At 44.4% G+C, this 12,039-nt stretch overlaps 1 protein-coding gene across 6 annotated transcripts in view; it reads right to left on the bottom strand.

Moving 5' to 3' along the window:
- The window catches only part of UNK (unk zinc finger), a 39,247-nt gene that overhangs the window by 5,489 nt on the left and 21,719 nt on the right, over window positions 1-12,039 (bottom strand). For 2 of the 6 annotated variants that reach the window (XM_072351987.1, XM_072351988.1), the window contains exons 9-15: window positions 11,327-11,374; window positions 10,335-10,535; window positions 6,090-6,158; window positions 5,258-5,432; window positions 4,037-4,138; window positions 2,395-2,583; window positions 320-501 (exon numbers count right to left, since the gene is read on the bottom strand). In XM_072351987.1, coding sequence (XP_072208088.1) covers window positions 320-501; window positions 2,395-2,583; window positions 4,037-4,138; window positions 5,258-5,432; window positions 6,090-6,158; window positions 10,335-10,535; window positions 11,327-11,374 — 966 coding nt within the window. The remainder of the gene's footprint in view (window positions 1-319; window positions 502-2,394; window positions 2,584-4,036; window positions 4,139-5,257; window positions 5,433-6,089; window positions 6,159-10,334; window positions 10,536-11,326; window positions 11,375-12,039) is intronic. The other 4 variants (XM_072351990.1, XM_072351991.1, XM_072351992.1 and 1 more) reach the window with 3 other exon arrangements.

The following is a 12,039-nucleotide window of genomic DNA, read 5'->3' on the forward strand; positions in this document are numbered from 1 at the left end:
CTGTTTAAATACTTGATCAGCCTCCAAGAAAGAATCTTAGGCAAAAATAACCATTTCCACTCATTCCTTGCCAGGAGCGTATTCTGATCAACCTGCCCAATTCCCAAATCCTGAAACCCCACAGTGCTTTGCTTCCCATTCTGGGTACCCGTCTGGTTGGGCTGCAGTCCTACAGATTTGGCCCACAGAGGTAATGGGATGAAAACTGGCACAGCAAGAAGTTCTCATAGATCTAAGTGAGCTGCCAGGCCTGAGAGACCTTCAAACACTTCAGTGATCCCAAGATACCCTCTCACCCCTCCAGAAGTTGCCCCCATACCTGTTTGGCTTGTTTCCAAGACTCTTCCCACTGCTTTATTGTGCCGTTGGCTTCATCCAGTTCTTGCCGTAGCCGTGCCAGCTCCGCAGCACCTGGACCTGACAGAAATGCAGGTGAGGTACTGGGCGAAAAACTCCCCGAAGCAAAGTGTTCCCATATGCTGCTGTTCATCCCATTTAAACCTGTTTCACAGGGAAATAGAGAGGGTTATGTCACAGGTGCTGGCAATTCCCCCATTTCCTCCCTACCCCTGTGAAATCCAGGATTCAAAAACGTGTACAGAGGAAAGAGAAGATCGTGCTAAGATTTATTTCATCCCTAGGACCCAAAAGTCCGTCACAGTGGGAATTCATAGGGGAAGTATACAGACCCCTGCAGAGTCTTAGCACACAATTAGTGACTGTCACTGGCTTAAGTGACAAAGCAACAGAGAAACAGCTGAACCAAAGCTGACTGTTATTGCACAGACTCTGAAATTTGTAGCTTTAATAACCAAAATATGTTTATGTAAAATAAGCATCCATGGGGAGGACTGGCAGGAAAAGCTCCCACACAGGTAGAGCTGGATGACCTCCTCTGATGCCACGTGCACCCATTTGATGTAGGAGTCCTTTTCACTACTGGGTGCAGGCACCACCAAACTGAGTTGCAGTGGAGACTGTGATCTTACAGATCAAACTGACTTTGTTTGCAAGCAAGCCTCTCCCTGAAGGCTAACACAACACTACTTACTTCCCAGTCAGTGCCAGCCAACAGCAGAGTTCTCATGCAGCAAAGCAGTGAGGGCTCTTCACTGGCTCAAGCCACTTATCATTGATCCATTTCAGCTGCTCAGCTGAGAGCAAGTTTTAACAGAAGCCCAACTCACACTTCACTTTTAAAGCCCCTAAATTGGAGTCTAGCACTAAGCAGGCTTCTGGCAAGCCACAGATTCTGCCGCAATGCTGACCAAGCTCACCTCATAGCTTCTTTTTACTCCCTTTCCACCTGATGCTCTCACTGGTCATTTGAAATAGCAAGTCCCTTTGATCACGAATGCCTTCTCTGCACATAGACCATCTAACACAATGGGAACCAGCCCAGGACTAGCTCTTTTCAACTAAACTGCAATACAAATAAGTAATAACTACACGCCAGTAAATCATATGGAAAACCACTTAGTTAATAGCAGAGATGCCCTCTGAGGTCTCTTTTCATATTACTGCAATTGTAGAAGCTGTTACAGCCAAACAAGTAGGAATCACAAGGCATGGAAGCATGGCTTTGGCCTCTGCAAACAAGTGATGCAGTTACACAGACAAACGCATGCAGCAGTAGATTTACAAAAGCATTTACTCGTTTTATTATGTAAAGCTGAATATTAGAGATTAGAGCATATATCACATTGGAATCAACATTTACTTCTACTATAAAGAATGAGTATTTAGTATTACAAACACAGAAATCAGCAGAGCAAGTGTCACGTAGCCTTGAGGCCATCAGTTGTTTCTCAAGGTAACCCAGCACCTGCTTAACAAAATGCCTTTGGGCCTTCAGTTCCCAGTTCTACCCAACAGGTCTGAAGCTCCAAAGTAATTTCCCCTCCCTTCACACACGAATCAGATCCTCGAGAGAGGGGAAAAAAGGAGCAAAGCAGACACAGCTGGAAAACTGACTTTGGTCCATACTGCACCAAATACAGAAAACAATTCAATGAACCAAGTTGGCTTAGAAGCCAACCTAACCTACAAAGCAGACCCAAGAGCAAACTTGCAATCCCCACCTTGACTCAGCAAAGCTGAGAACTCAACCCTAGTGAAGTCTCAGCAGAATGCTGCTGGTAGGAAAGGTCAGAGCTCTTTTTCTTGATCTTTTTCTCAGTTTAGAAGTATGGGGAACAGAGAGAATCGTTCCCTTGTTCTCAAGATATTAACCAGCTCTTGGTAAAGCAGCTTCTGGTACTGCTGCTGTTCTCATGGGAAGAAGAGATAAGTGGCAGCAGTGAAATAATACATTAAAATTAAAGCTAACTTAAAAGAAAATACTTACATGGTACAGACAGGCATGTACATGGGACACACACACTGTGCATTTACCTAATGATCCATGAGAGGCTGATGTCCCCAGGAACGTGTTTTCTGATTGGCTTAAGTGCCCCTGGGGCTGATGGAGGAAATGCGATGAGAGGCTGACCGGTGGAGAAGGAGAGGCAGAGTGAAAGGAGGCAGAGCTTCCAAGGGACCCGGGGATATTTACAGGAGCAGAACTTTGCAGCAAACTCCCACCTGGACAAAGAACACACAGAGAGGATGGCTATGTATGAACATGAAGTATGGGCCAGAGCGCAGCGCAGGAGATCAGAGCAGAAGGCGTTAGCTTCCCTCTCTCCTAAGACCCTCAGGACTCCCTCCGCCTCTCACTGTGTTTGATTTCCCCTCTGAGCCTTTAGGAGGAGCACTGAAACTGCTGTTCCATGAGCCACATAGGTTAAGACCCTGTAGAATTCAGTGGACTGCTCTGTCATCGGCCAATGCAACAAAAGGTTTCCTGAACCAACTTCAGCCCCTATCAGTCTAGAGAAGATGCATCTGGTATCTGCTAAAATACTTGGTAATGAAAAAATCCCTTTTAAAGCATGTTCCTCTGCCTTTCATACTTCTGAACAACCTGCAGTGAGAAGACTGAACTGCTGAGCCAGCTCACGACCTGATCTTTTGAAACTCAGTGACCAGCTTTAGGTCTATTTGAATGTTCAGATCTCTCCGTAACTAAAAATAAACAAACAAAAACCGAAGCTCCAAAGACAGAACACTTCCCTTACACAAGAGGTCAGTCTGCCTGCCACACACACACTGAGGAAGACCTCAGCCCTGCTGCCCATTCTTTCCTGATCTTCCTTCTCGGAAGACCACCAGATAACACCCAGCCCTGACAGAGGAAAAGCAGTGCGGAGGATCTCAAAGCCACTGCAGTTGGTAGCAGCAGAAGTAGGGCTACCAGCAGACATGCACTCTGACCAGACTCCCATCTTTGAAAGGGAAGTGGAAGTGATATTCTTTAGGGTTCCTTCCACACCTCAGTACAACTCCAGGTAGCATAGCTCCCCTGGAAGCCTTCAGGAAAGGAACGTTAGCTCCAAATCAAAACCTATCCTCAAGAACCAGGGCAACCAGAAACTACACCACTTCTGAAAAGCTACGAGATTTCATTTTCCCCAGGATGGAGACGGATAGAAGAGGCCCCTGCCTACCTCCACACGTTAAAGATGAGACAGACATTACAGGAATCAAACCAGCAGATCACGATGACACTCTGAGACAGATGGATAGCATTACCAGGTCAGTGAGTTTCCTGTTACTGCTAAGGAGAATTTTCTGCTTACGATGCAAATCGTTATACTTTGGACTGGTTTTAAAGGTATCAGATACCTTCTACAGTCTACTTACATGCTTTATAAAAAAACAAAACAAAAAAAAATTTCAAGCAAGCCCCATTCAGTCTTAAGAAACATCCCCAAGACACCTGGGCCTAATGGCAAGAACTCAGCCCTGCTAGTCAACAAGGGCAAGCTTTCACTTCAAAGATGCTCAGCAGTTGCCAGAGTTTGTTATCATAGTTGTTTTTTTAAATCAACATTATTTGGGACTGGTTTTAGAGCTTCATTGGGCTGGCTCCACTGAGGTGACTGGGCAACACTGCTTGGCAGAAGATAAAGAAAGCTCTGTTGCTTTCATGTACCTATCATGATGCCACTCGTGTGGGGCACTGTGCTGCTGTCAAATGTCTTCTCCAGGGCAGCCACTCCGAATTCATTCAGGTCCAGGTCATCCAAGGCAGACTCTGCCAGACACAGAGGTACCAATTATGTTATAAAGGACCAACAACTTCAAGAGATAGGATGGCCCAAAGAGCCTACATGCAGAGGAGCCTTTGCTCTCTATTTGTCATCTGCACAGCCCTACTATCCATCCTGTGCAACAGTTTGGCAGAAGTGTCATGGGCAGCTTTTCAGCTCAGGTTTTTTCTGCCTGATCCGATTTCTCTTTGTCTCAAAGCATTCCTAATTGTTATATATAAAAAAAGAAAAAAATACAAATATTTGATGAAATAACAGAAGTTCCCATAAGTCTTCCCCAAACAGCTCTTTCAAGTCTGCCCTTAATATGCAATAGCACTACCTAATGAACGTCTGGGTCTGGCTTCTGCTTTGTCCCTACTTTGTTGAAGAGCTGCTTGGAAAGGAAAACCAGCAGAAGGGAACACTTCAAAATCATCTCTGAGGTTCAAAGATGAGGGAAAAAACCATAAAGAAAGGTTATGAATGCCTGCAAGTATTAAATCTACCTGAACGTATCTCTTCACTAACCTCGATCAAAATAACTTCATCCCACTCATGCCCACTCCTTTCTATTGTTATTTATAACAAATTAATGAGATCACCTCAGAAATGTTAGATTTAATAAAAAAATAGGTGGCCAAAAAAAGTGTACCTACCTAAAAGGAAACGATTCCCCACTCTTAACTCTCCCGTTCTCCTTTTCCTTACAGCCTCTGTCCCACATTCTGTAAAGGGCAAGTCCTTGCAATCTACCTGCTGGTGGCCCTTGCTATAAATCTGCAGTTGTATTGTTGTAGCTGGGAGAAAATGCCCTGGTGATTTCCTGCCTGTTCCAAACCCTTTTCATCACTTTGACAACCCCTAAAACTAAGGCCCTTTACACCATCTGACATTTCACATAAGTAGCAGAGGACTTCTGTTTGTCCTCTGGGTCAATTTCACCTATAATGACCTGTGGAAAACACATGATGTCCTGGTCACAGAAAAAGCCTACAGCCTCAGGAATCTGCCAACACTGACACAAACTGGAGTTCGCTGGAGCACTCGTGCTATCCCAGTTCTCATACCTGGTGATCCACGTCTGAGGAAGCCCTACTAACAAGTGAAAATGGCAAAGTTACCTATGACAGACTCAACGGTGTCACTGGTTGGGTAGAAAGGAAGGGCATTGGCATTCATGCCTGGTATGCTGCTGGTGCCAGCGGGGCTTGGTGGTGTTGCAGCCAGACTGGAGGTGATACTGGAGGAGATGCTGGATGTCAGCGGGCTCCCCACTGGGAGAATACCCAGTATGTCCTAAAAAAGAGAGTTTTAAAATGGAAAGATGCACAAAATAAGACTTCTATATAGAAAAATCCCTTCAAAAACACGCAGACATGAGCCAAAGATCAGCAGCAAACCTGTTTCTGCCTTCTTCCAACCTGACAGATGGCTGGTGCTACTACTGGGCTGGGGGTGGGGGAGGAGATTAACAGCTTTTCTTTAATTTCTGCTGACTTTTTTTTCCCCACCAGTATTATAAACATCCTTCAGGCTGCCCCAGAATTAACTCTTGTGACCCACACGTTGCATGCAATCATAGGGACGGGGTCACACAATCTCTCACTCAGACTTAGTTCAGTACATGACTTAGAACCCGATATTAAATTCTCTTTGCCAAATCCTTGAACTTAGATGACTCTGGAGATCCATTCCAGCTCTATATTCTGTAGCCTGGAGACGCTCTCTGGCACTACTGTCCAAGCCCATGAATTCTTCCTGAATCCACAAAGGCCTAGCCAGTCACAAACAATTCATCCACCAAATCACCCCATCTTCATAAAATAATCCCTCAAGCCAAGCATCCCTCATGGTGTCTGGAGTGACATTTACTCCCTGCAGAGTTGTCTGGATCCACAGAGACCTGCTGTCTTTGTTTGTGGCAGTGTGAGCGCTAAGCTAGCAGTACAGTACCTGTTTGGGCTGTAACAATGGTTGCTCCTGGCTCCTGTGTTCCAGTGAATGGGACTTCATTTTTGCTTGCTACGGTAAATAAACAAAACAGAAGATAAGCGGGGGGGATTAGCAGCAAAATTAAGAATGGCTGAGCACTGGCTTGCTTTGGAGAGGCCATGGGAAGCACAGTCCCCGTCTCCTTCATGCTCTGCTTTGGGCACTGGAGAATTAGGGGAGGAGGAGTATGCAGCAACCTGAGAACACCCTTAACCCATCTGGCTTTCTATACACCAAGATATCATGCTTGGAGTTACACAAAGACTTGCCACAATGACATCTGGCTACAGTGCCTCTATAGTCCTGTGCTGGCACTAAAGACATCATAAGAACCAAGACCAAATATGGCTTATCTTGCTTTGCTATAAATAACTCAGCACCCCAAGCAGTGTCTAAAATAAATAAATAAAAATAGAGGCAGAACCAGTGGGAGGCAAACTGTACTTTTAAATTATGTAAATATTTTGCAGCTTTGGGAAAATAAAGTCTGCGGATTATGGCTTCCCTCAATCGCTCTTAGCTCTCAGCTGGCCTCGCACAGTTTCTAGAAGAACAGATGTAATATTAAAGAGAACAATTTTATGGGGAAGAATCTGGATCGTCTCCTCAAATTCTTTTCATCATCCACACCAAAATAAAAGTGATAACAGGCCAACTCTAAAAGCAAAAGCATCCCTCTCCCATTGCTTGAAACAGAGGCCTCAAAGCTATAAAACATAACTGAGGTCAATGCTGGCTGGAATTGCAGAACTGCCAACATGTATTTAGATTTCCACCATCCAGTCTAAAAATTCAGCTTCAGGATGTTGCAGCACGACGCCCTTAACGGGCTTCAACCCTCTTGCCTCAAGACATCAGCAGTGCTGAGCTACACCAGGCAGAGCTGGGAAGGATGTGGTCTCAGGAGCCTGTTGGCATGTAATGGTCTGCAGCCTGTGCTCTGCTCCTCCTATGCTGCTATGTGTGCAATAGCAAAGCACAGGGAGATCAGTGACACCCTCTGTGCACAGAAAGGGGACAAAGCGACTGCTCAGAGTCAGGTCTACTTGGTTGCCAGCCCCCTTTATGTGAATCAGATGTGATCAAGGAACATCTGCTCAATCATTTGCATCACTCTCTCTGTAGGACAAAATGAACAACAGCAGCAAGAGATGCCATGCTGGCCTGAAGCAATACACCTAGATTTCTTGGCTTAAACAGTGAAAAAAGAAAGACAACTGGATGCTGGAGAGGTATGACATTACCAGGCAGGTGAAAGAGTAGCAGCAGCAGGATCCATCCCCTGTTTTCCCTGATTAAATCATTTTCTCTGTTGAACTCTCTGCCTTTGGGCAGGTTTGGGGGGGAAAGGAGGTCAAGGCATGGCAAATAGGCAGCCAAGATCCTTCTGCAGCAGGTCCCTTCTCTCACACTTCTCTAAGCCACATACAGCGTGCTTAAACACAGCCAAGCTGCTACCACACCAACCGCAGGCTTGGCTTCCTTTGTGTGCAATGGCTGCGTCGCATTACTGCATCTGTGTGCGCCTGATAACACGTCTGCTAGATTAGCCAGCACATCCCTGCCCTGTTTGACACTCATCTGAACACAAGATGTGCTATCAACAGACGTCAGCAGCTGAAGTGAAGGCACACACAGCTGTGCCCCCTCGCTGCGAGCTTTTCCTGCCAGCGTGGCTGGCTTCAGTGCTGCCCAGCCTTACTGGAAGCTTTGTGGGTTTTTTTTCCCCTCCTTTAAAAGAAAGAAATGAATACATTTGTCAGCCAACCCCACTTCTCACCACCTCACATCCAGGTAACATCAGTGTAAAATGGACTAAAGCAATTGTCACTGCAATGCCAGTCCTCCTTTAGCTCCAGAAGGGCACACACCGACACAGCAATGCAAAGGGCAGGCTGAAACTCTCCAGCTCATGCTGTGGCCTTCAGGAAAGCAAACAGAGGCCATAAATTATGAATGAAATTGAATCTTGTATGACCAGCACTGAACAAAGCTACTGGACTTCCCAAACACCTCCTGGTTGTGGCATTCAGCTCCTTCCAGTGCTGCATTTTCCAGCTTTAAGAATCTGGAACAGTATTTTTAGCCCTCGCTGTTGGCTCAGCCCTACCACAAACTACGTGGAACCTGCAGACACATTTTTCATTCTAATAAAGATAGGAATTATTTGTACTAATTCTACAAAGGAAAAGAATTACAATCTTACTGCAGTGACGAGCCTGAATGCCTCCTAACTTTGTTCACTCATATTTGAAAACTTAAGTGCCTAATTACCAGAGTAATTTACAGCATACGTGAGAATCTCTGGTGCCCACTGCAGCCAAAGGGAATTATACTGGAGATTAAAAAAGTAAGTAATGATACATTAACACTAAATTTAATCAGGATGCTTATGAGACACCTAATTTCATCTTCAGAAGCTTAACATAAGGCAACTGTGATTACTTCCATCTTTTTGTTTAATGACTGGAATAAATAGTTGCTAACACGAGGTTTTTTTTCTTACTTAATGAAAACCACATGTGTAAGAAACTACCTGGATACAGTATCTTTGTAGCACAGCCTGGACCTCAGACATAAATGCTCATCATCTGGCTCCTTTTAAAAGCTCTATTCAAGCTCCATCTCCTTTCTCCTTGGCTTAGGCTTGCTGCCCATTTTCTCCAAAGCAGGGCCTCCCTGGCACCCTGCCTCTGCTGGCAGGAAACAGGGATTCTCTCAGCCCTTCAGCTTTGGGTTCACTCCTCCTTTGCAGCAGAGGCAACAGAGAAAGAGCACATGTTTTCTCCTTTTGTTTCTAAACAACTGCTACAAGCTGTTGTGCCTGCAAGCAGTGCCAGGATCACAGCACGGTTTGCGCTTTACCCCCAAAGATATGTTGCATCAATCTGCAATTTCCTAAGTCACATGTGCTTTAAATGAAAACAATGGGAGCATTTACAAGAAAGCCTACGTGCACAGAGCTTCATCCGTATGTGTCACTAAATCATTTTAATTAGACTAAACAGTGTTTGAGACTGGACCTGCTGCAAAGTTTGATCATATTTTCCCAAAGTTGTAAAAATAAATAAGAGAAAACCCACTGAGCCTGCTTCCAAATTCAACTGCTTTCTGCAAGATCCTATTTGGACAGAGTATTTCCACTGCTTTCTCACAGCAGTGCAATACTAGCAGGGCAAAAAGCTTATTAAGGCTTCTTAAGACTACAGGGAAGAGTTTATATGTAGCCAGGTTGAAGGCAGCATTTATTGTTATCTCTGTTTTCAAACAACATGTATATACATTTTTGTCTTAAAAAACCCAACAAAACTAAAACTTATCAGACATTTCTGCATGCACCTCCTCACAAAGGTAGCTAACATCCCCTCAATCGAGTTACTGTTTTATTACATTTACAAACCCAGTTAGGAATCAAAACCAAGCCCTGGGTTGGACACAGCTGACTTGGGATGGATGGCGCAGAGAAACTATTTAACCATAACTTCAAGAAAGGAAATTCACAGGAAGAAGTTGACTGCGAAGAAGCTAACGTGGCAGAAGAGATGGAAGAGACCGAGGCAGAGGGAGCAGTTGTATAAGGTGTGACTTGGAGAAGGAAGCAGCGAGGCAAGACTGGGGTATTCAAAAGGGTACAATGTGGTGTCATTAGGGATGTGGATTAGGTAAGGCTTCTTCAAATGAGAAGAAACCAAGAGGGAGAGTCAAGGATCAGAATGATACAGTCAGAGAAACAAAAGACATTTTTAGCACACTGCAGAAATGAATGCTGAAAGCAGAAGATAAACCAAGCCATGGAGATCAAGAGTCCAGAATGAAATCAGAGAAGGATGAATTTCCATGAAACAACGTAGTAAAAGAAACAGTAACTCTTAACAAGGACCTAAATATGAAAAAAGAAAGAGCAAGAAGTGCTATGTGGGAAGATACCTGGGGTCAACAAAGGACAGAACTGTCAGGGATTATGAAAACAACAAGCAGCTCAGCTTCTGCAAACTGAGCACGTGACGGCAGCTGGGCAGACAGGAACAGATGTGGGATGGGAGAGACTCAAACTGATGCTGAAAGCATAGACCTGAGAATTGCTACTTAGCATAATGCTGTCTCCTTTTTGTTCCTTGAAAAATGAAAACACGTTCAAGCTAGACTGGGCAATTTCTCCACTTTCTTCATCCCCCCCAACTCTTCCAGCCCCTGTTTCCTACTAACCTGGCATTTGAAACTCTTCAAATACTCGGCCCCCACCTGATCTTCTCGCTCAAACCCCGGTGCTTTCTTGTAGCTGCCGGCTGCCGTTACTGAATCTGGAGGAAAACCAATGCTCTCCAGGCTGTGGGGCTTTCCAATCGCACCAGGAGGAGAACCACATATATTAGATGGGCTTCCGAGACTGCTGTTCCTACAAAGAATCTAAGAGAAGGAACAAGTGTCAGGAAAGTGCAGCCAGCTGGTGGCACCAACTTGAAGAAGAAAGGCATCACAGGAAGAGCTCATTCAGTTCTGTGTGCATCAGTTCTACTGACAGTCAGCACAAGTATAAAAGCTCCCAGAAAACAGAAATTAAAAACCAAGAAAAAGCTCCAGTAGATACAGAATTCATACAGTCCCACAATAATACGGTGTGATGTGGAACCTATTTGTACTCTGAGAAGTAGCATATAAAACCTGGAAGGGCACTATGGCAGTCAGAACAACCAAATGTATTTGAGCTGTGTGCAATACTCTATTCTTTTTTGCTTTTCAGTTGCAAATCTGAAAGTTTTAATGCAGGCACAATCCAAGTATCGACAGCTGCACTAAAAAAAAAAAAGAAAAATAAAACAAAAAACACACGGATTTCCAGCATTTCTATTCGTTGGACTGTAACCAGGGATCACAACCACATGCATAAAGGGCTAGTTTTGCACTGCAGATGAAGCCACAGACAGCAGCAAAGGAGATTAAGATGAGATTTAGAGAAAGCTCCTCCCTGGCTCAGTGCAGATATCCCATTTCCCTGGGATAGGAAGTTACTCGCCTGCACTGACAAGCATAACTGTGCTTCAAGCAACTTGTAGACAACTACCGCTATCGGAGATTCAAACATGACACAGTTGGGGCCGACATTAGAAAGAGGGAATATCCTGCAATGCTTTGGTTTTATCTTTTATACAGACATTCTGCTGTCTGTGCTTCCCTACAGTCGCAAAGTTTCTACTCACTGTGGTGGAGGTGGGGCTAGTTGGCAGAGTTCCTGATTTATTCCACACCTACAGTACAAATACAAAACAGAACAGGCCGCGTGAGGCTGGCTGCCAGAGGGACCTTTTGCTTTGATTAATTCATCATGTAAAAATGATCACCAAAGTCATAATTGTTTGCAAGATACACGCAGACGCCCCATGTCTCAGAAATACACGTGTTGCCTTGTGGCTTGTATCTAGGAATTAGTAAAGAGACTGTTTAAAAGACTGAAGAGCTTGAGGATAGAAAAAGACCTAAACGTGGAAGAGATCAACAATTCTCTTGGACTTTCAGAGCATTTAGACGATTCATTTGAAGGATGGAGGGGTTTTGTTTTTCACTTCTTCCTAGTGGTATTTACGCAGAGAACACAGCACGCCTTGCCTTTCCAAGATCTATGCACAATTCTATTTGCAATCAAATTCAACAGCACTACAAACTGCTGGCTGGCTTTGGTGCTGGTAAAAATCAAGTTATCCGTTTTTCTTCTCAAATAAAGAGAATTGGACTAAACAGAGGTCCTAAATGAGTTCACCTCATTCTGGCCAGCTTGGAATGGGTTAAATTCTTGCCATTTAACTTTCTTGAAACCTTGACCAAGTATTTATTTGATAAGGTGAGTAATCTTTTCAACAGCAATGCAAACAGGAAGGACTTAATAGGAAAAAAAAAGTCCTCAGCAAAAATGAAG

The sequence above is a fragment of the Excalfactoria chinensis genome, chromosome 17 (assembly GCF_039878825.1).
Source record: "Excalfactoria chinensis isolate bCotChi1 chromosome 17, bCotChi1.hap2, whole genome shotgun sequence".
NCBI lineage: Eukaryota > Metazoa > Chordata > Aves > Galliformes > Phasianidae > Excalfactoria > Excalfactoria chinensis.